Source organism: Plodia interpunctella, chromosome 2 (genome assembly GCF_027563975.2).
Source record: "Plodia interpunctella isolate USDA-ARS_2022_Savannah chromosome 2, ilPloInte3.2, whole genome shotgun sequence".
Taxonomy (NCBI): domain Eukaryota; kingdom Metazoa; phylum Arthropoda; class Insecta; order Lepidoptera; family Pyralidae; genus Plodia; species Plodia interpunctella.
Window position 1 is genome coordinate 1518694 of NC_071295.1, and position 27559 is coordinate 1546252.

Here is a 27559-nt window from a genome sequence, read left to right on the forward strand (position 1 = left end):
CATAACAAAATATCTGTTCTTCTGGTTCGCGGCGTCATAGCCCCGAATGCAACGGGGAATACGCGAAGATAATAAAATTGTAGGTAGGATAAATGGCAAGCTAGACAGATAGTTTCAAATTATCTATAGCATATGTCGAGTTTTCAATTAATATTTCATTCATGTGGGTACTTGGCATTCCAGGCTTTTCAAAAATATGACGTTGCGTTGCGCGTGTTCTTAATTTTCTCTTGTCATTTTTATATCTAAATTTGGCTCTTGTATATACCAAACACATCACAAAAACTAAAAAATATACTATTTCGTTCAGGTTTTAGAACTTTTAATATCGATGATAACTAACTAAACAGGTATTCAGCCAGTAGGACGTAGCAGTTGAACCACGGGTCGGAAGGGGACAAAAAATATTACAGATACAATTTTCTAAAATTTCACTAGAGCGCAGCGAATAATCTTGTAAATAAACAGAGATGACTCCGTTCTAGATGACAACAATAATTATATTATTCAAATTGTTGGTAATTTTGGAGATTGTCTATCGATTGTAAAATTATCGAGTTTTTGGCAACACTGTTTCGCACGGACTATGAACGCATATCCATTTTATTTATTTACAATATTGTATTTCTGTAATATTTTTTGTCCTTGTTTTCCCTTTCCGAGCCGTGGTTCAACTGCTACGTCCCACTGGTTGTACCATGGGTTACCATGGTACAACCAGTAGGACAGTAGTTTACTCACACGACGCAAAATAACTGATGCGTTATTCGGGTTAATTCTGTCAGTGCGCATTTCATTGAATTTTAAGTAAAATTTGCGTGAAATAAGATCATATATTATGGATAAAATACTATACATATTGGTTATTAATATATTGAAACCCATTGGACGCAGTAAACACATACCGTAAACATGCGTTTTTAATAATAAAACATCAAACGAACCGGCGACATCGGATAAAAATAAATGAAATTTAAAATATCTGGCGCGCAGATCTGGCGTATTTAATTTAAAAAGCGTTCGGTTTCGTGCAACAACTCTATCAATGGCGGAACCCGCATCACGTTCCGTCCTGAAACGCTCCGGAATCCGCGCTCTACGTTTGGAAATATACACAAGATACATTTTAAAAGTAAAAATGCGAAAAGCATGATTCGTGTCTTTAGTTCGGGAAAGAAGTGGAAAGATTTAAAAAAAAATTTGATTGAAATTAAAATTTTATGAATACGATCACATAAGTTTTTACATAGAATAATATGATATATAAATAATTTTGTAAATGGCTTTTCGTTGCTATTTTATTTGCTACGTTATATGTTTAGCCGATAATCTTCCAAATTAATTTAAAAAAAAAACACTGTCACTTTTATAGCCGTCAAGGAGATCTTACATATCCGTGACAATCAAGCCAGTGTTGTGGACCGTTGCGGAGTAGGTAAGTCTGTTGGAGCCGATCTTATGCGCGTCATTCATAGATCATGGTTATCAAAATAATATGTTGTTATGGAATCTTAAGCGGAACAAGACAAGAGAAAGGTGAATTTGAACTTGTCAAATTTGATTACAGATTTGAGACAGGACAGGTGATAATAAACAAAATCATATCACTTCAAGATAATCAACAATCAACCTTAGCTGATCAAAAACTTTAAATATATATTTCAAAAACCATCTTCAACTATGTAGGTATACCACGAATTCACTCCGACACAGTGTTCGCAATAAGATTTTTAAAATGCACCCTTTTGAAAAATTCTTGAGAAATCGTAAAAGACGAGAGAAGCTGCCTGGAACAACTTTATTTTTGACAGCCTTTGCGTGTTATACTGAATACTGTGGTGAATATACGCAACCTTCCTCTAGTTTCAACGCGATTTTTACTTCAAAAATGCAATCGAATGAAATTTAAATAAGAGTAACGCCGTATGTAACACTAACTCACAACACAATTCAATTCACATTTCGTCATACTATTAATAGCATAAACTGCAAGGAATCCCGCAACAACATATGTTACTGGACAATTGAATTACAATTATTATTTTATTATTTACATTTTATTATTTTTATTTATATTTTATTAATATTCATATTATCAAATTTCTTAGCAATCCGCTTAGTAAGTATTTTCTTGAAAGAGGAACAAACATATATACTATCACTCACACACTTTGGCCTTTATAATATTAGTAAGATTATTATTTATCGTAAAAATTCTTTATAACACAAAAACCTGAGCATTTACTTTCATAGTTACCGGACATTTATAAATATAAATTGTATATTTTCTAAGCCTTAAGACCAGGCACGTGCAGTTTTAAAGGGAAAGGAGAAATCTAAGCGGCTTAATACGTTCTGTTCAAAGAGGAGCAAGCAATAACGCGGAATTGAAAAATGTAACCGCTTTCATCAAATTCTATCGCATTTTTATTTCAGTGTCTTGAGCTGACGATTTTCTTCTGAAGTTCAATTATTTACGCGTTTAATTCATTTTGTCAAAAATCTATCTGTCACCGGAGCATTGTCCCGGTTGCTTCGGCTACAGACTCCGGAGCCCAAAGCCCTTTCGTACTTCTTCTCATCCACTTCGCACGCCCTTTAATAGCAATTGAAATTGTTTTTGCGATAAGTACGTCTTCACGCTCTTTTACGTTTGATTGTCTTGTTATAACATATATTTTTCCTGTTAACGGTGCAATAATCTATCCTTAAACATGAAGCTAGCACTACTTGGGTATGCCTCTTCTGCGAGGTCAAAACGGAAGCCAGCATTTGTTCTCTACTTAATTTGTTGGTTTACGCAAGACGTGGCCGTACTAGCGAAGGCGACACTCCCGTAGACTTGTTGTCTGCTATGTCACAGACATGAAAATCCTGCAAATGTGATTGTTCAAAATCTAAAATAGCAAACCAAATCCAATTAAAGCAATAAATCTGTGAGCCAACATTTTTTTTTCGTCCAAATAAATCTACTTTGTAAATTCCGCCGTGATTTCTAGCTCTCAGGGAGGGCCGGCCATTCAATTAGGGAAATGGATAACACTTAATCTTGCATCTCGCTCCCGCTGAGTAGTGCCGCACTGCTCTGTGCCAAATACTGGGTCTGAATGGAATGCATCGAACAGTGGACGTGGCGTATGCGATTTGGCGACAAAAGGCGAGAGATATTGAACATTTTATTCGGAAGTGGTGGTCAAACGAAAAATTTTATATTTTATTTAGATTGCTTGAACATTTTGGTTCATAATGAAATTCAATCTGTATATGTATATCTGTATATATAACTATATAAGGATAAATCACACAGATTAAGCCAGCCCGAAAGTAAGTTCTATGTGTGTGATAAGAGATACTAACTCAACGATATTATATTGTTCAGAATGTACTTATGAATATATAGATAAACATTCAATTAATCTAAAAATGGTTACGGTATAATATTTAATTACAATACACTAACATTTCAAGCCCCCAAACGTTTTATTCGCAAAAATTAACTCAAAATAAATAATGCTTTCCTGAGGAAATTTAATAAAGAGATAAGGGAAAATACAGCGACTTAACGCAGCTGGCAGCTGCTCTTGATTTCCAATAATAAATTTAAAACCATGTCGAGTCCAGAGATGGGCTAACGCCTATTTTTTCTGTAGCTTGTTAAATGCAGCTTTCCTACTTTTACGTCTCCACTTCGTACGGTCGTCGGCAGTCGACGATCTCTGTGTCCTAATTATTATCGTACCCGATTGCTACACTGGAGGTTCCGGGTTCGATCCCCAGTCAGGTCCGGATAGAAAACGATCTTTTTTCACATTGACCTAATTCTTGGATTTTTATCTATTTCTTTTTTGGTGAGTTAGTAACCCATAAGACAAGTCGCGAACTTATTTTGGGGCTAGCCCCAAATATGGGCTAGCTCAATATAATAGGTTTATATTTCCCGAAAATTCCACCATACCTGGACTTCTTGGGAATAAATATGGGGATATTCTGGGTTGAGGCTAGTGGTTGCGTACAAGTTCAGTAAAATTAAATGCTACGAGTATTTCTCAGATGGACGGAAAAACGTCTAACGACCCGAATCGCTTTTCTTCTGTCGCTCGTGTAATTGCCTATCATGTCAAGCCTGTTAAGAATCTTAATCCCGTAGAGTGGGTTGCACCAGTCAACCTTGACTTAACTTATGCAACGTAATTACGCCATTTTGTCTAAAAAATATCGTCGCGCAGGTTAAAGTTAACGTTAAATTTGACTGGCACAACCCAATCTTGGAATGGGTTATTCATTCTTAGTCGTCTCGACATCCACGGGAGGATGTGGTAGTCATATTCGAGGGCGGGAACCTCACACAGAACCGAAACTTTACGATTTAATTAATTTGATTAAACAACTCATTACGATATAAAATCAGAGCCGAAATTCGCAATGAGTACGTCAGTGGGTTTAATAAATTCTCGCATCAGATGGTGAAATTAATTTAATATAAAATGGAATCTGATAAAACCAGTGTTTATCTGAAATTTCACGAGACGAGCCGAGTCGCACGGAATTTAATTTAGGATCTCGGTGACCATATTTTAGATTTCTTGAAATATTATAGCGCTATTAAAATTAGCTTGGAAATAATTGAAGTCTACTTTATAAAAAAAGAAAGGACAAATCTTTTGGAGAAATAAAAATACTGTTTTATAAATAATATAAAGTAAATTGTTACGTAATGGGTTGCACCAGTTAACTTTGACGTTAACTTTAATTTGCACATAAAAATGCAAAGTACACCCTTTTGTCTAAACATCTGCGGCGTGCTGGTTACAGTCAATGTAAAAGTTGACTGGTGCAACTCAACCTATCTATATAAAAACTGAAATACTTATTCCGTACTTGTGGAATTACTATGTATATGTTAAATGGCGACATTTTAGTATTTTTTTAAAATTTTTTTAATTATTATTATTATTTTTTAATTTAGTTAATTTAATTGCGTTCATACTGCTCCAGGAGAGTATAAAAACTAACAGAAAAGGAAAATGGAGAACAAACTTCTTAGAAGTTCTTACACAAAGGGTAATAATTCCTTTAATAAGTAAATGGCACTCTTATCCGATAGGCTGCCGATTCAAAGGGATGATTTGTATGATGTTGATGAATAATATCATCGAACGTTTAATCTTTCAATAGAAGCTTTTAGATTATAAAATGGAGACATATTAAATGTCAAGCAAAACGTTTTATTCCTCGACTGATTGCTGTAAAACTTTGATTTATATTTGATTAACGTTTTATATATGAAGTCGTTAATAAAAAAATATATTCTTTTTAAAGTTTATCTACTTAATTACACTTGTGATGTTTGACAATTTCGAATTTGCGCATAAAATAAAATTTTTACTTATTATTTTATTTTATTTTATGGGCAAATTCGTTGTTGTCAAATATTACAAGTGTAATTACATAGATAAACTTTTAAAATAATATATTTTCTTCACGTCTTCATATGTATATAATACGTATATGTGACTTATTGTTCTATCAACGCACAGCCCAAATTACTGGACCGATCTGTCTGAAATTTGGCATGCAGATAGCACCATGATTTAAGTATCCGCTAAGATAGGATTTTGTGAAATTCTATCGCTAAAGGGGTGAAATAGGGTTTGCAAGTTTGTTTGATTCTTATTATTTTCAGCGTTTCTGTAACCTGTAACTTAACATCTTTCTAACAATACTAAAACCATCATTGTTATGTAATACATTGTTAAATTTTATCACTGAAAAGCTATAATGAAACCTAAGTTCAAAAGAGTCACTTTACAATAAAACTAACGTGAAATTTACTATCTAGGTTCAGATAAGTACAGTATATTAAATATACAAATCAAATTTGAAATTGCAATGAATTCGAGTACTCTAGTAATAAAACTCGCTAGTCATCGCCAAGCTGTTATTCTCTAGATCAGTGTTTCCCAAACTTTGTCCTGCCACGACCCGGTAATTATCTTTACCATACCCCTTCGTAAGTACGTGACCTTATTCTTTACACTATTATATAACATTATTCCGTTTTAAGTTTGGCAGTTTCGCTGTACATGTAGTTTTTTAAGGCAAAAACAGATTACATACAAACTACGTAATCTACGTTAATTGCCATCAACAAAAAGTTTGCCAATTGTGTGGGGGATCCATTATATTTGTCCAACGCAAACTCTGATGTACACGTATAGTCGCAAGTATCAAAACTAAAATTGCCTTGTTCACTTTGGACATTTAATTTTAATTTCAAAATGAAAATTCGTGTTGAACGTCCAAAGAGCTTCGCTATTATTTTATTAAAAAAAAAGGTGGGAATATTGCGATCCGGTATTTTATGATGGCCCGGTACCGGGTCATGACTCGCTGTTTGGGAAACGCTGTTCTAGATATCTGTTTAATTACTTTCTCGTTATAACAAAGCTATAAAGACGATATTGCTACAAACCCAGCGTATAAACTACTTTGTGGACTCAGCTAATATTGTTTATGACACGTATTTTAAGGCGATATGCTTTGGTTTATTTAGATTTTTGGTCTTATTTTGAACAACAGTTTGTTGTAGATTTATAATTAGACTTAAATACTTATTTTAAAAACAAATGCCTTCTATTAGACGACCCAACGTCGTATATTAGAATATACTACACAATTAAGATCCAAAATAAGATCAAATTATATTTCAATTAAACCGTGTGTGAATGTGTGAGAACTCATATCGCCTTAATATTTTCAGCGTTTCTGTTTATCTCCCTAACGGACAATGGGTTCGACTCCCATTGTACAACACGGTATTGAAGTGTCAAACCATCTGATTTTGATTATGTTTTGTTCCTTTCTTGCGTCGGCGTGCGTTCATTTATTGAAAAATAAGGATGAGAAAAATCAAATCCTCACAACGAACGTCTGGCTCAACTTGGTAAGTGGTAGGGGGCGGGCAGGCGACTCCGCCCCGCCCGACACCGAATAGGGCTCCCGCCTACTTTTTGTTTCATCTATTCACGCTGCAGCATAGCACATGTGCAGGGATTCTTCACGCTTTACTGTGTAACGGTATTTTTCATCAAGTGGCTTAGGTCATTCGATCAAGGTTACGCGGATGACCTAATACAGTTCTGTTAGCTGGAAATAATGTGTCGAGTTACAGTCAAGATATATCTAAATCTTTTAGGAAAATGAAACTATTCTAAGCGATACAAAATTCAATGGTGTAGCCTATTTCATGCACCTACTTAATCAATTAACTTAAAAAAAAAGATAAAATTTGAACTGTTATATGTAATTGCATACATTTGGAGCACATAACTAAATATTTTGTCTTAAAGTCTAGCTAAAATCACAATAAAATGAGAATGCGCACGTTACAGCCTGAAGAATCCTTAACTCGGTAAATAAATGCTTTGCGTCGCCTGTGAAGTACCGGCGAATGGTGGCGGGCGTGGCAAGGGTCTGTCGCATGGACGTCGGTGTTTACATTGTTGTTCACATCTCGCATATCTATATATTTAGAGTGTGTGTAGGGAGACGCGCGAATGTCGTCGCATGGATACACTTCGCGCGCCCCCCCGTCCCGAGTCTGTGTGTCCGGAACAGAGTTGTCTAGACTTGATACTGACTGCGCCCTTTCTTTCTCTTTTGTTGACATCGTCTAACCCAATAGGACGAGAAGAATCAACTACTTATAACCAATATATGGCTGTCATTGGTAAGTGTGATTAAACGACGAAACTAAATTAACACCTAATAAAATTTCTAATGTTCCGTTCCGTTTTACTACTTTCATTACTTTCTTTTTCGGTTGTTTTCGTCTAACTTCTTTTCTATCTCGTTACGTTTTTTCTTCTCTTTGACTGTTATTTTTGAAAATTGCATAGCATTGAGGAATATGCGGCAGTTTTGAGATTTCCTATCTGTTTGAGAGTTTGCTAGTGGATTTCCTTGGCCATGATCATCAATCTTCAGCTGACGCTGTAGAGTAGCTGTAGTCCCTATCATGCATCCTATCACAATCTATCATTCGATAGAGTAGTACCGAGCCTAATTATCTTGTGCATTTAAGTATAAATTTCCTATTCGGAGCATCCGAGGTAAGTATTCAATTAATATAATCGGCCGATATCGAAATTCATGCACAATGGACGAACGCAAATTGAATACGAAATTGCATCAGAATAACTGCCGTGTACGCCCAATGCAATTAACAATATGTACTAATGGTTGACACTAATTGACAAAACATAACAACGAATCATATAATAAATATCTAAGCCGCATATTTGGCGTAACTTGTGAATAAAATTTTTGAGGGTACTTGTAGGTTCGTCAATTGGAAGTAACATATTGGATGGACATGTATGCAAATGTTATGTTGAGCACCAGTATTGTTACCGAGGTGTTAAATGTACACTGTAAATTGTGCACAACCAGGAGTTCGCTGCAATTTGCGTTATGTTTTGTTTGGCTCCCGGAGGATTGTATTTTTATTCTGTGCATGGCCATGGAATGTTCTTCTATTACGGGTCGGGCTAACGTGCTCTACGACTGTATTTATTGAAGTACTCGTACATTTATTTAAGGTAGACGATCGAAATATTGCAACTTGATAATCGAAATGTATTTTTGATTTTTTTAATTGTCACAAATTAAATTTGACAATTTGTGCGGCTTGGATTTATGATCAACAACATTGTTGTCAATTAATCGATTCAAGAATACATCAAGATTTTCAAGATTCAGTTCCAAGAAGTTTTCTTTTGAATAATCTACTTCAATGTATTATACAGTCACGAGAGTTAGGGAATGCGCTCCATGGATTGGTCTCATTAGTTGCCTGAAAAAACCTCAATGCGACGAAAAATGATTTAAAAGTATACTATAGACACTATTTTAAAACTTTTGTATATTCTTTAGATTCCTTTTCTCTGCCACGTTGTAGGCGATGCAAATTTTTTATAATTTTCATTCTCTCAAGTGCAATTATGTACGTGGGGTTGGAGTTTGCTATAGGCAGATTAATTTGAGTTTGTTTTGTTTAATTTGATTTGTAAAAACGTTTATTTTTTTGTTTGAAATAAAAAAAAAAAAGATATTTAAAATGATGCTTGATGCACATACTTTTCCTGTTGGCTGTAAATATATGCAAGTTTGCGATGGAGTTTGTGCATTTGAATGACTTTTTTTTCCAGCACCAAAGGTATGTTTGTTGAGCGAATTAAAAGATAAATTATTTTAGCATTTACCAATACGGCAGCTTAGATCCGAAATGGTAGTTTTCCCCCCAAGAATGTCATGTTAACTTTAAGTTTTGGGAACGGTTCTTGTACATTTTATGACCCTGCAACGAAAGAAGTATGTCAAGTAATGCTTTAGCAATGAGACTAGTTTTGTATTCATAACGATATATTTTATTCTATCGCATGTACTTTCCTGGCATGAGTAGACGCTGTGTATGTTCTAAGCTTGCCTCATCTTATATATTTCTCATTCTATTCTAAGTTTTTGTGTTTCTCGCTCTTGTGTGTGTATTTTGTGTTGTGTACTATTTCGTGTTGTGATGTGCTTCAAAATTTCTAACTCTTTCAGATATTCCAGCGGTATTATCTTTGAAATGCAATGATTTTGTATTTGCGAATTATAATATATTTCTATTTCGAAGATATTGCTGTTATTTTTTTTCCCGCAAAAATATATTTCGCATTATAAAAAAATCAATGCATTCTACTATATTTTGTTCTTTTTATAATAATAATTAAATACATTTGAACGTTTAAGATTAAGTGATTAACATTAGAGTCAGACTGTCTTGAAGGACGACGCTTGATTCATTCAAAAATGAAAATTTATTATGTAAAATATGTACTTAGGTTCGATAATTGTAATATATATTGTGAAGTGTATAAAAATACAAGTGTTGATATTTATAATTGTTATCAAGATGTTCCAACTTAGAGATATGAATCCCCAGACTTCATTGATAACCCTTCAAGACAGTAATTACAAACATACATACCTATATATTGAGATAACTATGAATCTCACGCGAGAGAAAAACTTAAGGGTGCTTTCACAATTGTACGGGTTATAATTGGTGGTATTAAAACAGTACGACATATTAAAAGTTTAGATTAATTACTGAACAGTCGAGACTCGACGAGTAGTCAATTTTCATTTATATGTCTAGTGTTAACAAAAGCCACATTATAATAAATAATAAATTTTATCTTAATTTATAATTTAATAAATGATTTTATTTGCTAATGACCTCATGTGCTTTTTAAATAAATTATCAAATTTGGACCAGTTGACAATACACCAATTAAATCTCTACGAAGTAAAATATTGTAGAAAAATGAGTCAGCGATGTCGTGCATTTAAATGCAATAAGGCAAAAACACACTGTTAATTGTTTACATAGTTAAAGTTATAGTGATATAGGTCACTCCCAAACACAATGTGAAAGCGCCCTAACCGTACCCGCTGCGAAGTTCTGTCATTTCGAACAAGGACCTTACTATCCGATGTGCAAATAAGCACTTACGGAGATATTACAGCTAAGTTGGCAAACTTTTGTAATAATAGTAGGGGTAACTTGTACGGCCGCGGAATTAGGGAGGGCGGAGGGCGTAAGGTTGTTCAGGTTGAAACTATATTACAAAACTAGGATTTAGTACTAGCTGAGGTGGATTTATCTTCAAGACCTATAGAGAGTAGACTCTCTCTGTTATTGCTGGGTGGACGAGTTACATATAAGAACTGGACCCAGTTACATTTAAGTTCAGTTAAGCTTTAACTTAATATATTATGTTGTCATAAGAAAATTGTTGCCAACATTTAATATGGCTTCTAAATGAAATATTTATTTATTTATTTCTTAAATATGGCACAGTAGTCCGTATGTCAAATAACATTGCCAAAGGTTCTTGAATTTATAAAATATATATGAACCATGAATTTTTTAGTAGTCACAAATTTTGAATGAAAGTTCTATGTTTGTGTCGAATTTAATAATAGAGTTGTATATCTATTTAATTTTGTATTTAATCTGTGTATTTCAGTTATACTACATTTTATTTCAGTGTTTTATCTTAAATAAAGAAATTCTGCAAGCGATTCGAAATTCACACGTAACTTGCGAAGAAAAATGAATCCCCATTTTTTTATATGTCCAATTTATTTATCAGTATATAATAAAACTGCAAGAGGGGCCAATTCTGTACATTGAATATAAATTAAAAAATACTTCTATGGGGGTCTACAAGTAATACTAGTAAACTTCATACAATTAAGTAATAGTAAATTATATGTTGAAAATATTGAGGTTATTTCGCTACTAGCGCCATCTGGTCTCCCTAAATCCTTGTCAGGCCCGAAATTGGGTCCATTGCTATCTAAATATGTTCGATATTGTCGTCGACCCGCAGCCGGTGTGGAGCCTGATCATTTGGGGAACAATATTGAAGCCATTAATTTATAAATTGTATAAAGTAATTAGTTGTGTTTATGAAACGGGGTGTTAACATTAAGTGAGTATAAAATGTAGATTCAATACAGTACCACAGTTTTAGTAGTGTATATTATGTTTAGAGATTTTCGAAAAATCAAAATATTTGGTTATTGCAACTAACTTGTTTAAAATTATTAATTTTTTTCTTAGTCGAATTGTTGTATAAAAATATATTAATAATAAATCTTCATTTGTCATACCACAAAATCCATAAAATGGTTAGTAGAAATCTTAATAGAAAAAAATGACAATGAGATTTTATCAAATCAATCTAATTCATTTTTCTTCATTATGTCGTGCTAATCATAAAGAGTTCATTTTTATTTCTTTATTTAAAACGATTGTGTATTCGAAAAGGTCACCATATTACTGGCTGGTTAATATTTTAAAAAGGTAAGTAAACACGACAAATAACCAGTAATATCCGAACGCATACAGCATCATTTAAATTTTGAAATGGAACGCATTTAACTCTGCGCATACATGTAACTTACATTTCGAAATGAGAACAAAATTAATTTCTCCACAATTCAGTATTGTTTCCCAATGGTTTCGCGTTGTACATCGCTTTAATAATTTTATAAATTGATTTTTTCATTACATCACTTTAATGGTCGTTCCCAACTGCAGATAGCGATATTTTATGTCATAAAACGAAGTGATTATAACCAAACGAAATTATATTTTTGATTAAAATGGACCATTCGAATTTGACTTTAGTTATAACAATAGTACTTATTTAAAAACAAAGTGATTCTTAATCAGCCTGCTTTATACCATATTTGATGATTCTATTCTTTATGGATTCTATATAATTTCGTCCATGTATAAAAAAAAAAAAGTTTTTTGTAAGACACACGTATGAACTAAACAATATTATATGTCTATTGGATTCTGAAATTAATTTCATAATCAATCTATCAATAATTGACATAACGTTACATATTAATTAATTCTGTCTGTTAAATGATCAATTGATGTACTAGTACTGCATAACAAGGGTTAATCTGGGTGGATGTTTGATTGTAATCACATATGTTAATGGGTACCACATACCGTTGATATGAACTGGCAAAATGATAAATTAATATGCCAATGTTACTTAGTTATCGACGCCATTTTGGTTATCAAATGTATCGTCAGCTCATTTAGCATTGGTAGATAGATATGTATTATACGATAATGATTTGGTGCAGTCAACAATATTAATTATTTGAATCGCAAATCTATAATATAGATTACCACTAATATTATAAGTGGTTCGTATACTTCGTGGCTCTGTCGTTGAATGGTCATTTTGTTGTTTTTTTTTAAAACACTATCATATTCATAAGTTACACAGATGTTCCTGTACAGAAATCAAAGATTTTTACTTCGCGAAAATATTTCATCCAATCAATTTTGGCCAATCATAGTGCGCCAAACTCATCCGCCATTGGTCGCTACGTATACGCTACATATACATAATGTATCGGGTTATATGTCTTATGTAAGTTTAAATAAGGTTGTTAGTTGGTTGATATTTTCATTTGGTTTGAGTCATAAGCATCGAGGCGACTAATAAACATGGTACATACATAATATTAAAGTAAAGTATGTTTATAGAAAACAGTAAATTTAGCTACACTTAACTTATCGAAATCCTACGAATCCTACCAAAACTTTAAGGATGAAATTCGCACATTTTATATTATTCGAGTATTTTCCGTTGTGTAAAAATAATGAAGGGTTTTTTTTAATTTCTTCGTTTTGCTAGTGACACACTCAGTTAATCACTTATGCAATACAATGCTAAGTTAAATGAGCAAAATCATTATGGCAACACATTTGAAAATATGTAAATATTTTACGCCACTCCATAAAACGAAGTGTCCATTAAAACATCGCATTAGTTGGGAATGACCGAAAATCATGCACTCGTATAATTTAAGCGTCTGTTTCATTCTCTCATATGAATTAATCGGTATGTGTGACAGGAATGGAACGACTACAACCTGAGGTGGAATGACACCGAGTTTGGGGGGGTGAAGGACCTGAGGATCACCCCCAACAAGTTATGGAAGCCTGACGTTCTCATGTACAATAGGTGAGGTGATGTGGGTAATATGATATGACGACATCTGGGAGGCCCCAGGTTTGAATCCCGGCCAGGTCAAGACGGAAAATGGTATTTTTCAGAATAATCTGGGTCTTGGATGTTTATTTATTTGTATTATTTATACATAATCAAGTCACATATCCAAATAATAATAATAAAGTATATCTTGAAGGACGAGAAGGTAATTAATTGTGACATCTCTGTTTCACGATATGTTACCGTACAGGGGATTACCCGGCCTAATTTGAAATGGCCAATTAAAATGGAAACGTGTGTAATGTGTAACATATTCTTAATTTTCAGCTTATATTGCTTAGCGTACATTTTAAAGGCAAAGCGTAAATAATTATAGGATGAATTTATAAACAGTAGACAAAGCAATACAAATATATTTTATAATTTTTTCTTCTTCTTATTGAAGAGCTATGCCCTTGCGTCGGTGGAGTATACGCCACGCCTCTCTATCCTCGGCTTTGCTTTTAAGGTCTCGATACGACACGACGCCTGCCTTCTCTTTCAGTTGCTTGCATAACTGTTCCTCGGTCTCCCTGGACCTCTTCTTCCTTTCACCTTTCCTTCAAAAATAGTTCTAAATAAGGGGTCGTGTCGTGTCAAATGGCCAATCATTCTTCCTCTCCTATCTGTGTTTCTGTCAGCAGTCTTTTTTTTTTCTAATTTTATAAATTACGAAATTTAGTTGTGCTTTCTCTTAAATTTTCATTTGTTATCGTATGGAAAATGAATCAGACATGCAGCAAATTGGACTTGCTTTGTGAAACGCCTGCGCGTAGTCTTACCCTTATTCACTATGGATGGGTTGCGTCGTCAACTTTGACGTTAACTTTAACGTGGGCAGAAAATGCAAAGTACGCCATTTTGTCTAAACGTCAGCAATTTGCCGGCTAAAATAAACGTTAATTTACCGGTGCAACTCATCATAAAATTGTTAAATCTCGAACTTATATAATACTTTACACTAAAGTACGTTTTGTCACTGTACAATATTTGACATTGACAGATGCTTGAGCTTTTACTATTTTATGAATAAAAGAGTTATTGCATATAATTTTGCCTACTCGTACGTTAATCAAACAGTCTTTTGAAAATATTTCCAGAAGGAAACCTCGGTTCCTTAATGCATAGCGATTTAATTGTATGAATTGAAATGAATTTCAAGAAGAGGATAGTTGAGTACAGTTTTTTAAGCTAATTTGTGTCGCACAGTTTAATTAATTATGCTATTGTTGTAAATCATCTACAGAGGCATTGATGATTTAAATATAGTCCCAATTACTTCTCAGGACGACACTAGTCAGGCCTTATGATAAGTCTTTGTTACTTTTATATTAGGTATATCTACTAGTTATACTGTATACCTACAGGTAGGTATAAATTATTTTGTGTGGGCATGTGTTTGCAATACGCGTATATTAGCAATAAGTCTGCGTCAATTTTTCATGTATTGTTGTCATTATAAGGATTGTTGCGACAAATTGCTCTCGTTTGACTGTTTATTACACGAATAAATGTTACAATTGTTTTGTTAAATACATTTACCGTAGTCATTTAGGTAATATACACATAATTTATTTGTTATACTTTTATTTATTTGTGTGATAATATAATTTCACGCGCGTGCGTTCGGCACATCATTTTATTGTCTGAACTATAATTGGATTAAATTATTTATCAATAATTCTGTTAGGGTATGTCTAGAATATATATATCATGTACATATTTCGACACATGGTCGACACAATGTTTATTGTTTGGAATAAAAACAAGAATGGCAGAACTGAAATAGTATATAATTGTATTAAAACCAGTTATTGCCTTTGACTTCGCCCGCATACGTAGCCTATGCCACTTTCCACTAACATGACACAAAATATCTGTTTTGATGTAAAAGAAGATAGATCAAACACACATTCACATCTGCGAGTATTTTCCACGTTTTTGTTCATAAACCATTAATAATAACTTATTATGTACAGTCAACAGCATATGATACCCTTCTACTTCTACGAGGTGATAATAATGCCGAATTTGCAATAATTTGGGAAAGGCTGATATGAAGTTTACACAGGTATTCTATAGTTGCTCTGAAATGACAGTAGTTTGTAGCTTTTTGAGAAATTACTATACAATATAAAGGTTGACTACGAAGGTCTAATTTTTGAATGGCTTTGATTTTGTCTTTGAAATAATATAGTTATTTGGTTTCCATACTATGAAAAAAAAAACGCGGAAAATCTCAATAGGAAAGGTCAATAGATCTTGATGATTAATTTGGTAGAAACTAGTTCCATCGACCTCGTTTTATAATATTTTTATAGAAAATCCATTGCATATGGAAAAAAATACGATTTAAAAAAATCTTGTATAGTATTTGTTAAAGTTGTGACATTTTCAATTAAACTGGCGTTGAGTGTGATGTTTTCAAAAATAAATTTTATTTGAGTCCCAAGTTAGTTCTCAGTCTAGACTCGAGACAATCAAAGTTTAGCACCGTCGCTGATACGGGGTAATTGAACTTTGAGCTCATGAAGCATCGAGCAGCTAATAAAATGGAGAATATTAGAGCTAATAATTCTCCGTTACTTTATACGCCATTCTCCAATGTGGCTAAAATCTTCAGTCTTCATCAACAAGTATTCGCTGGCCGTTAGGGAATCGGGCGTTTGGCGGTCTGCCTAAATTTATACGCACACTGCAGCTTTATGCCTCTGAGCGGTAACTGATGCCTGCTTGGAACCTCATTGCGATTCAGTTCTGTCCGTCGAGATGTTTTAGTGAATGAGATTATCGTTCAGTTGTTTTGTTTAATGCTCATTACATTTTAGTGAAAACGTCCTCTATATTATGAGGATCTATTTATATATATATATATATATATATATAGATTCTCTATTTTTTTGTGGATTTTATATTTGTTATCGAGTGTATTAAAAAACTAATTCTACATTTTGTTAATCTGTGTGTCAAATTTCATCGAAATCTGTTTAGTAGTACTGCGTCCAAAGGTAACGGAAATACATAAAAATGTTTATACACTATTACATTGCAAGGAACGCTCAAACTCAAAGACGAATTGTGCTACGATTTCTCGTAGCACTCGTAGCGATTTTTCGTAGCGCTCGTAGCGATTTGTCGTAGCACATGCTAGCGTTTGTAGACACACTACGAATTGCGAACATTTTGTAGTATACTTGAGGACACTGTACTTTTCTTATAAAGTGAGTCGCAATGTCTATCGACCAGAGCACCATGGTTTAGTGATAAATAGGAAAATACAAGTTTTTTGTTATTAAATTTATATTATAATTTGTTGATGCAAATAATAATATTATTTGAAAGTACAATCAATATTAAATTTTTCATTTTATATTATATCTACAATTTAAAGCATTCGTTTCGTATTTTTCACTACATTCAATAAAATTGCTAAATCTCAATAAGATTATATTCCAAAGTTCTATGATATTTTACTTACATACTAACAACTAGGAAAGCTGCGGACTCTCGGCTCCGACACTCAATGGATGTGGAAGGAACAGTGAAAACGCTCAGATGAGAGAGTGAGAGAGACTAACAAGCATTGGCCATAGTTATAGGTAACATGTTGTTATCACGACTTACAAAAACTTACAAAATTCCCCTCCATTTGTAGCCAAAAGCCACTCGAACTAAAATGGCTGTTAACAACTGTTGTTATGACCAAACTAGCTCTAGAGACGCCGGGCACAGACCAATGAATGAGCAGACAAGTGTTGTACGAATAAATGGATGGTTCGTGCCAACTTTGCCTATTTGCTGTAAAGAAAACTGAGCGTTTTTATGAATTCGATAGGTGTAGTTTAACGTCAGATTTATTTTAATATTTACTGTACGAAATGTAATTTGTATCGACCTCGGTGGCGCAGTGGTAAAGTGCTTGGTCCCGGGCTCGATCCCCGGTCAGGATGGAAAATGATCTTTTTCTGATTGGCCCGGGTCTGGGATGTTTATCTATATATGTATTTGTTATAAAATATAGTATCGTTGAGTTAGTATCCCATGATATATATATATATATATATATATATATATATATATATATATATATATATATATATATATATATATATATATATATATATATATATATATATATATATATATATATATATATATATATATGTACAAGACTTGAGTCATAAATATAATTCTCTCTCTCTGTCTCATTTTCGCGTGTTCCCGGTTGCATTTAGAGCTGTAACGCCCCAAAGCCCAGGATTAACGTAAATTATATTGCTATTAAATTTCCTTGGAAGATTTGATGACTTAGATTTTAGATTAGCACCACACCATATCCTCCTGTGAATGTCGTACGAGGCAATTAAGGGACACAAAGACCGATATTCCCAAGGAGGGTTATACTATGGCAGGTAATAACATTTGATAGTTAAGATTTTGGAATGGTTCTTTATTTTGAAGGAGGCTAATGACAAAATGATCGAAAATTCACCCTTTTTCATGCTGACCCCGGGCTTCGCGGCTTCACAACCCCGAACACAAGCGGGATAACATCCCTGCAGAGATAAGTGACAGTACACTGTTGTTTTAAACTATGCAAATTTCCGCTTTGTGAGCTCCGCATGCATCCAACGCACAGTTACTGTGTTCAGTATGCATTCAGTTACTATTGATTAGCTTCCAGATGGGATGGACAGTGAATTAAAAATATAATTAGGAAAAAACCGTGTCTATACTAATATTATACATGTGGAAGTGTGTTTGTTTCTCCTTCTTTCACGTCAATACGGAGCAATGAATTAATTTTATTTTTTATTGTAGATGTAGTAGACAAACAAACACGTCTCTACTAAAAGTGAAAATTTGTTTGTTTCTTCCTCAGCCATTGAGCGTCGAATATAATATAACAGAGCTACTGCGACAATAATATAACATTTCAGTTTATTCTTTGGTTATAATGCAATTATTGCCACTAAATGGCAGAGGTCATGAAAGTCGTGTCAGATACCTTGACTAAATCTGAACAATAGCTTGATAAGTAAAGATCTAAAATAGAATAGTACACATTTACATTAAAAAAGTACACATTTACAATAAAATCTTGCTTTTAACATTATGTCCGTTATAATGAGATGAAAAAAATCTGGAATCGAGCGGGAATTTAACCCGCGCACCTCTATAATGCTAAGAGCACTATCCCGGATAGACAGGGGAGCGGGTTCAATTCTCGCTCGATTCCAGAACATTTTCATCTCATTATTGTTTTCAAAAATAAGTTAAAAAGCATGTGTGAGATTTATAACAAATCCATTTAAATTATGTCAGTTATTAAAAAAGACCTCAAATCTCAGGAACATATTTATCAAAGAAATTATTTTATTATTTCCCCATGAAATCTAACTAGCCCATTCTACTCGGTACTTACCAGATATCAAAAAGATCGTTTGCGAGATTTCCTTCAATAATATCTGCATGCTCAACATATCCTCTGGCAAAACGCCAGGAGACCGAATAAGATTAAAACTTTTTAAGTGATTTGTTGCTTGCGCAGGTATTTCAGAGTCTCTTTTCATATTTTCTATATGCAAATTTCAAATTAAATTATACATCTATTTATCGTGTTTGTGATTCTTGTTGATAATAAAAGTTAATCAGTAGAAGTTAAGTTATCGTTTCGTATCTATGTTCATAGATACGAAACGATAACTTTCTCGAAAGTATATTTCCTGTTTTCACTCGAATAACTTTTAGAGTACCTGTCTAGATCAGATTAGTTGTAGATTATAATTATATTCCAATGTTGTTAAGATTATTCATTCATTTGTCATTTATATAGAAAATTAAAATTATCATATTATTATTTACTTACTTAGGTACTAGTGTTTTCTTAAACATATTTTATAGAAACCGACATTACTCGCGTATTCCAAAATGTTTTATAGAAACCCAAAACTATACGAAACTCGTTTGTGTCTCAAGATTAAGTTAAAACTATATACAATGCATGTATACTATACGATATGTCTGTACTTTGTTTTTCATGGTCTTTTGGTCTTGTGTTACGCCACATAAATTCCTAACCGGCGTCGTAAAATCTAGGAATCCTTTTCCCCGACATAAAGGGTCTTACCTAAGTAACTTGTAACCATCAATCGTCAACAGTTTATACCCAAAATTGTTTACATGCATTTGGGTAATTGGTAAATGGTTTGGCCAACATTTGCGCCAATACTTGGCTATCGTCCAAAGCGAACGAGACTGAATAACATTCGATTATGAAAGCTTTTAAATCACTTACGTTGCTGTGTAAAAGTATGTTGTTTACTATCTCAATGTTTGTCGTCACCGGGCTTAAGGTGGGCATCTATCACACCGTAACGAATGGCCATTGAAATTGAAGTTATCTTTATTTTTTTCTACAGAATACTTTATATAAATATATTATAAAATAGATACGAAAATTATTACAGTCCAGTCATCGTCATTAAAATCGTAAAAGTTCTGGAAATTTTCTATCTGGGCCAAGAAATTTTAGAATAAAAATGCTGAAGCTGAAGCATAATTATATTTCACAGTCAAAAAACGCCATCTCGGATTTTATACATAAAAAGTAATAAAGCCGCGACTTTTTTAAAGACAAAGAATAGTTGTACTTGTAACTTCATTGATTGACTCGAGTATTTCCAGAACTTAGAATATAGATTAACTTAGTGGTGTAGAAGTAGGATAGACGCATTTTGGCCAAGTTTATTCACCAGGTTCCCCTTGCTCGTTGTAATTTTATACTCGTACAACTCTGTATGCATCAAGAATCCTCATGGTATAAATTAGTTAAGTTGGTTTGTCATTAAATTAGTATAAATATGGAGCCTAGTTCTCGGAAGAACTAAGTTATTCAGTGTAGTATCCATTTTATTTTTAAAAATGTGTTTGCCTCATTCATTCATACCATTATAGAATATCTTATCATTTATACCATTATAGAATAAACGTCTCATAAGGTTTCTCTTCAATTCTAAAGACAACATAATAATCAGGTTCATTGTCATCATAAGCCGCATTTAACTTCATTGACATCTGACATAAGCCGCATTTAGCTTCAGTAACATAGGCCCACTCAAATTCAATTTTTTTAATTTGAATTTTTAAATAACACATATTCGCAGTAGATAGTTCTGTTTGCTTTATGATTTCACATTCTAGGCTCCCGAGTCCCCAATCTGAGTTATAAATCTGAATAATCGTGTTATTCACGGTGTAATTATAAGGGTTTGATGAGATCTTTCCCATTAAATGATTCCGTTATGACATTTCTTTTGGGAAACGGTCCTCCAATCAGCGTTTTAATGATTTTTAATCAGTGTCCAAACTATTTTTTAATTCAAAAACTTACGAAGCATGTCTCATTTATGCTATATTTATCTAAGACTAAATATATCTGGAACCAAACCATACATTGTAAAAATAGTCATTTTTCTCTGATGTCACGATACAACGGCTATTCTACATCAAGGCTATTCTATGTCAAGATTTGTTTCCGGTGCCAACACATATATTCAACACACTTAGATACCAACACTATCACAGGAAGACAGAAAATTGTCGATTTTCAAACCAAACAGCATTCGAAGTTTAAAAACATTGTGTAAGATTTACACGAATCTGGTGCCAAAATGTGTGACGGTGTGAGAGGCAGCCAGGTTGTTTGGCGGCCCGCCAGAATCGAGTGGTTTCACGTACACCATTCATGAATACTACATCGCAGTGAACACTTTTGTGGGGTATCCGTTACACGATTTCGATGTTTCGGATTTGTCTTTTCCCGAAGCGCGTATTGCAAACGGGTAAACGGGTTTATGGACTTCTGTTGCTCGCCGATGTGCGTTTTGGGCGTATTTCCAAGCGATATGTGATATCTTTATTTTTCGTAGAACCTTGATCCCCTTTGAATTTATTTAAAAAGCTCATTTCTTTTTGGTTCCATTGTTTTGTTTTGAAAATATTGATAAAGTCGCAAGAATCTAAAAAGAGAATCGGATTGCATTAAGAACTGCTGGGTTTTTTAATCTATAGATTTTGTCAGACCAGTTTTCGTCTTTTTTTTACAAATATTAGTGGCCAGTATGAAGATATTATTAATAGAAATAAAAATAAAAATGAACAAAGATATTGGTGTTTAAATTATGTGAGGGACAACAATTATACGGAATTTTACGGTCACTTCATTTAAACTATACCGTGCAAATCTCGCTTTTTCATCCGAATTATGTACGGGGACAACACGCCCCGATAATTTCAGGACACAAAGACACGTTTGCGAATCTCACTGGTGAATGACCGGTCATTTTGAATATAATGTACGGATTATGTAGGGTTTCCATTTCATTTCGACGGATCATTATTATTTTTTATACGTTTCTTTTTGTGTGTTATTTATTTATTATGTAAAGCGAGTTATACACAGGGACATGGCCTTACAAACCAAGGCAATGAGATACAGAATTAGAGGTGACAATGTCAAATAAATGCAAATGTAAAGCAATAAATACGAATGTTAATTCCATACTGTTTTGTTTGCTTACATTTCAATTACAACGATTTTATATAGATTTATTATAGACTACGGACTACGCACAACGGCTGGGTAAGGCTCAGGTGAGAGAGAGATAGCCTAAGGAAAAATCTTCTTAGGTTTAAAGATCTTTATTGACTCATAAAGAATACAAATATTCACTTATAATGAGTCTTAAACTAATTATAAATAATATGTCACAACTTATTAAACGCTTAAAACGTTGTAGATTTGAAAAAGGAAAATGTAAAACAATTAAAAATAATATTTACAATATTTTGCTGTAAATATATTGTTTTAGCCTTACTTTAAACAAAGGCAAAGTTTTAATATCTTTAGGTAAGTCATTGAACATTTTTGCCCCTTCATATAATAAAAAAATCTTTCACTGCTTTTATAATGAAATTCGAAATTCGAAAATGTAATCGCCACGACTTTATCAAAATATGCTTAAATTATGACGTGAAATTATTTATTCCCAATTTACATCACAAAGGTTCTTCATTAATAACTGTAATTAATTTTAATTATGACAAACAATGGGAATTAATTTCGTTAACGTTCGTGTAATATGCAGTTAAATTTTATTGTAGTCAATAGAGATGGATCATTATCTATTTGTTTTGTATGACAACACGATGTGTGTATTGAATATTACCCCGTTTGTTTAGACAGGTGTCTAATAAGAAAGGAAGATTTGAACGACCACGTATGGTCTGTATAGACCATACGTGGTCGTTCAAATCAAATTGGACCTTATGGCGGCTAGCACTTAGGTCTTTATTGCCGTTATTCCAATACAAAACAACGGCAATAAAGACCTAAGTGCTAGCCGCCATAAGGTCCTTTTTGATTTGAACTACCACATATGTCTTTTTATAAAATATATATTTCATTAACATCTTTGCACATCACAAATTAATTATGGAATTTATGATGTATGCAAGATCTGCTTACTTTATATTGATATTTTAAGTGTTACTTGATGATATGCGTGCATAGGCATATCAGTCCAGTTTGCATTTCACTTCTCACCATCGAAGCGAACCAATCACATTGCGTTGTGTCGCAACGCTGTGTGATTGGTTCGTTGCGTCTCACTTCGAATCGACCATCGAGTCGATTCGGGATCGAGATGTTAGTAGCAAAATCGTACTACGCATACTGATGGTCGGACATCTAAGTATGCCAAAGATAGTGTGAAGAGAGGGAAAATAAAGTAGAAAACTTTACCCTGGGTGAAGCTTATAAAAATAATATTCAGATCAAAGAGATGTTGATTTTTAAAATGTATATTTTAATGAGAAGGCATGTCACATTTATATCAGTTTAAGTAAGCAATGCCGCGATTTTGAAGCGAAGGAAGTTTGGTGACTTGGAGTCGTGTTAGGTAAATTTTTGTGCCGTTTGCTGTTGAGACGATGGGCCCATGTGGTCCTGAGGCAAAATCATTTTTGACTGAGATTTCAGCGCGTCTCCGTTAGGTAACGGGCGATCCAAGGGCGGGCAGTTACTTGGCATAGAGGATTGCCATAGCGGTTCAGAGGGGTAAAGCTGCCAGCCTTCTTGGAACCCTTCGGAAGCGGCGACGAGCTGGAATCTCTTTATTATTTATGATTATAAATTTTGTAAAAAAAATATGTTTTATAAAAATAAAAAATATTTATGTGCCAGTAAGTTAATGAATAGATAAAGATCTGTCTCGCATGTAATTGCAACAGTTGTAAGTTAGACTAACCAGCGATGTAATCTAGAATCTAGATTGTTCATTTCAGGCTCTCAAGCTAAGCAGACTTTCCCCAGACAGCGCTCAGACAAATTATAGTTTAACTGCTCCTACTTCTTGTGTTTTCAGACGCGTTGCAGCGCCAACGGTCGACGGGGAATTGCTTTCACATATTTCACACTGGCAACATTTCACAGATAACTCGGCTTCGCTTTTTGAATCTTGAATAATTTTTTTTGTCGTCTGTGGAATGTTGCTGGCTGATTGCAATGGCGTAAGATGATGAATAATACACTCTGAATTCAAATTAGTTTGCATTACACTAATGTACATAAAATTAATTTGAATTTAGTACAAAATCTATTGTTACAAAATGCGTAAGCAATGCGTAAAGTTTAGAAATATGCGATTTAAATATTAATATTTTATTTACTAAAATGTAAGATAACATTTTTCTTTTAAATTTAATTCTAAATTTCAGTCATTGTGACAGCACAGTAGGAGTTTGCCACGACGACGATTAGTACTTGCTCTATTTTTTATTTTAGTTTTTTTTTGTTAAAAAGTAATAATCGTGCCAGTGATTGACGCTGCTACTTGTGCTGCCACAAATAAAAATGAAATAAACGTACATGGCACGCTAGTCGTTGATTTGAAGCACCACGATCATCGTCTCGCTCATCACCTTTATTTCTATAGCAATACAGTCGTCTTTTCACTGCCCAACTTATTGTATCCGAAGACGTTTGAAAATAAAAATAAAAACGTTATTCGAAAAAGGAATGGAGGAACGATTGATGCGTTTTTTTGCGGTGTGATAGAGCGAGAGGATGATGCCTGTAGCTGCCAATGATAAATGTTTTATTTTGTATTATACGCTTTGTCACTGGCAGCTACAGATTTAAACGATCCCTGATGAAACCGAGGCACTTAAACGCTTAAATAAACACAATAATGAAATAAATCTATAATTTTCTGCTTTACTATACCTACTCAAACGACAATGTTTCTTTCATAATTTCATGAAGTTATTTTGGCATTAAACATTTTTATTATACTTAATAAAAATAAAATGGTAGATAAATTTACGTGGGAATGCTTAATTACTTCGTTGCTTGTATTAAACCGCTTTTTAGATTTAATAACTTGGAATTCGCAACTTCTGATGTAGTGGGTATATTCTCTGGAAGTTCAAAGAAACTTTTTAATGAAATTTTAAGGCCTCTTATTGATCAAAGATGCTTTTATAAACATTTGTTTGCGAAAAGGGACTTGATGAGGGTCAAGGGATTAAGTCTGAACAAAATATTTTTAAAATGCACTCACTACGTTGTTAATTCCATTTTCCCTTTTACAATTCGCTTAAAAAACATAAAACATTCCTTGTTCAAAATAATTCCACAATTTAAAAAAAAGAAAATAAATAATTTTAATGTTGGCAAATACCTATTATTTATCTATTTTACAAAACAACGTTCCATTTTTAAATTTAATCACAGTCCGAATCGTTTGCTGCAAAGAGGCATAAGAATCTAGCTCATGCAGTATCATCATTATAATTTTCTTTGTTAGTGCTGACGAGGGTTTTGACGGGACGTACCAGACTAACGTGGTGGTCAGAAACAACGGCAGTTGTCTGTACGTGCCTCCGGGCATTTTCAAGAGCACATGCAAGATAGACATCACGTGGTTCCCCTTCGACGACCAACACTGTGACATGAAGTTTGGTAGTTGGACCTACGATGGCAATCAGGTACAGGAATATCGATGTTAGCTGCTGGTACATGGTGTTTGTTTTTCTTTTATGAGCCGTATAGAATACAGGCTGGTTGTAGCAATTATGTTCAAAGATTAAAAAGAAGCAATTTTAAATGTTGTGTTCCATTTAATGTTTGAAAATAATTGCTGCTGCTATTACGAATATTTGATATTCATTCATACGATTCATAAAATGCTTTTTCGCAATTTTCAATTTTCATTCGCAATACCAACACGTGTTAGTAATATATGTTTATATAACATGTAAAATTTGTTAGTGCTTTAAATTGGATCAAGTTTTCAACTTCGATATGCAAAGTGCTTCCTTATTTTATGAGCTTCGTATACTTATTCCATAACTATATCATATTGTCTTCATTATATATTACTAACAAGTGTATACATAAATCATGTATTGTCATTCATTCATTCATTCATACATCATCATTTTAAAACCAAACATGTAACAGCAGTTATATAAAAAAAGGTTACGGCTAGAACACAAGGGAACCATGTGAGAAACCAACGGATATTACATTCCCTACGTTTTGTATGTACTATTTTGCATGGCGCAAAACGAAAATGTTTATAACACGAGACACGACGCACATTCTATGGAAAACACCGCCATACGGAACTTTATCTTATGTTATGAATTCGAAAGCCTAATTTTCGTTATTTAGAAACTAGTGGCATGAAAATCCTTTTGTGGCATTAATTTCGTTAAACAATTTGATATGTAAATATCTAGTTTTACAACGCGTATTTTAGACAAACTTGATGTTTACAAGGTTATAAACTACCTATATTTTTCAATTTGGTTAAGCTTCATGCAATTCACGATATCCCGATTATGTTGTCGATTAAAGAATAAATGTGGAAACAAGACCAATTATTGCGTCAAATTTGCTTTATTAATTCTCACAAAAATTATATTTTGTTGTTGTTTCTTTAGAATTCTTCAAATTTTTGACGACTTCTGTGGCCTAATGGTCATGCCGGACTACTGGAGGTCCCGGTTCGACCCCCGGTCCGGTCTAGTTTGAAAACGATATTTTACTAATCAACCTGGGTCTTGGACGTTCAACTATGCATGTATATATTATGATACATAGTATCGTTGAATTAAATTGCAAACTTACATTCGGGCTCTCTTCTTCTTAAACATCTCAATCTGCTTGTACATTCTGATATAAGTATAACCCATGGTTTCATTCATTTTATTCTATACTCAAGTTTATATACAGAAATAAATAACGTAACACGTAGAAAACAAACGCATAATTTTGCAATTTAATCATAATTTATACGCAACCCTTCGTCTGCTAAAAAGATTTATGAGTTAGAATCAAAACTGCTGACTCAGTCGACGTCATAAGATCTTAGACTGATGTCTGCGTTTCGTCTTCTGACTTGGCAACATTAACAGAATGTACCGAATATTCTATCTTATTTTATCTTAAATATTCGGTTATATCACAGGGATTGACTGAATTGTGTGAAGGTTTTGTGTTGATGAAAACAATGCATGTCGTGAGTTATGCATGATAATGTAAACATTTCACTTAATAATAAAATATTTAATAATAAAATATTACAACTTTGTGATTAATTCAACGAAAAATGTGAATATGCTATAACTTTTTGGAAATACATTAATTTAATGTGCCTTATATGAGGGTATGTTAGTAACAAAAGTGATTCTTCGGTCGACATCGACACTATTTTTCGTGACGAGTGTTCTGAGATGCTACACAGCACTTACCACTTCCACTCAATCAACAAAGAAATTAATCAAAATATATTACAATTTACAATGATCAATTTATCTTCATCGTTTTACACGTAAATTTACATAGAAAC

At 33.4% G+C, this 27559-nt stretch overlaps 1 protein-coding gene across 4 annotated transcripts in view; it reads left to right on the forward strand.

Moving 5' to 3' along the window:
- The window catches only part of nAChRalpha6 (nicotinic Acetylcholine Receptor alpha6), a 130186-nt gene that overhangs the window by 78150 nt on the left and 24477 nt on the right, over nucleotides 1–27559 (forward strand). For 2 of the 4 annotated variants that reach the window (XM_053753835.2, XM_053753818.2), the window contains exons 3-5: nucleotides 6899–6943; nucleotides 13504–13613; nucleotides 25511–25691. In XM_053753835.2, the coding sequence (XP_053609810.1) occupies nucleotides 6899–6943; nucleotides 13504–13613; nucleotides 25511–25691 (336 nt within the window). Of the gene's footprint in view, nucleotides 1–6898; nucleotides 6944–7684; nucleotides 7730–13503; nucleotides 13614–25510; nucleotides 25692–27559 lie in introns of all 4 variants that reach the window. The other 2 variants (XM_053753808.2, XM_053753826.2) reach the window with 2 other exon arrangements.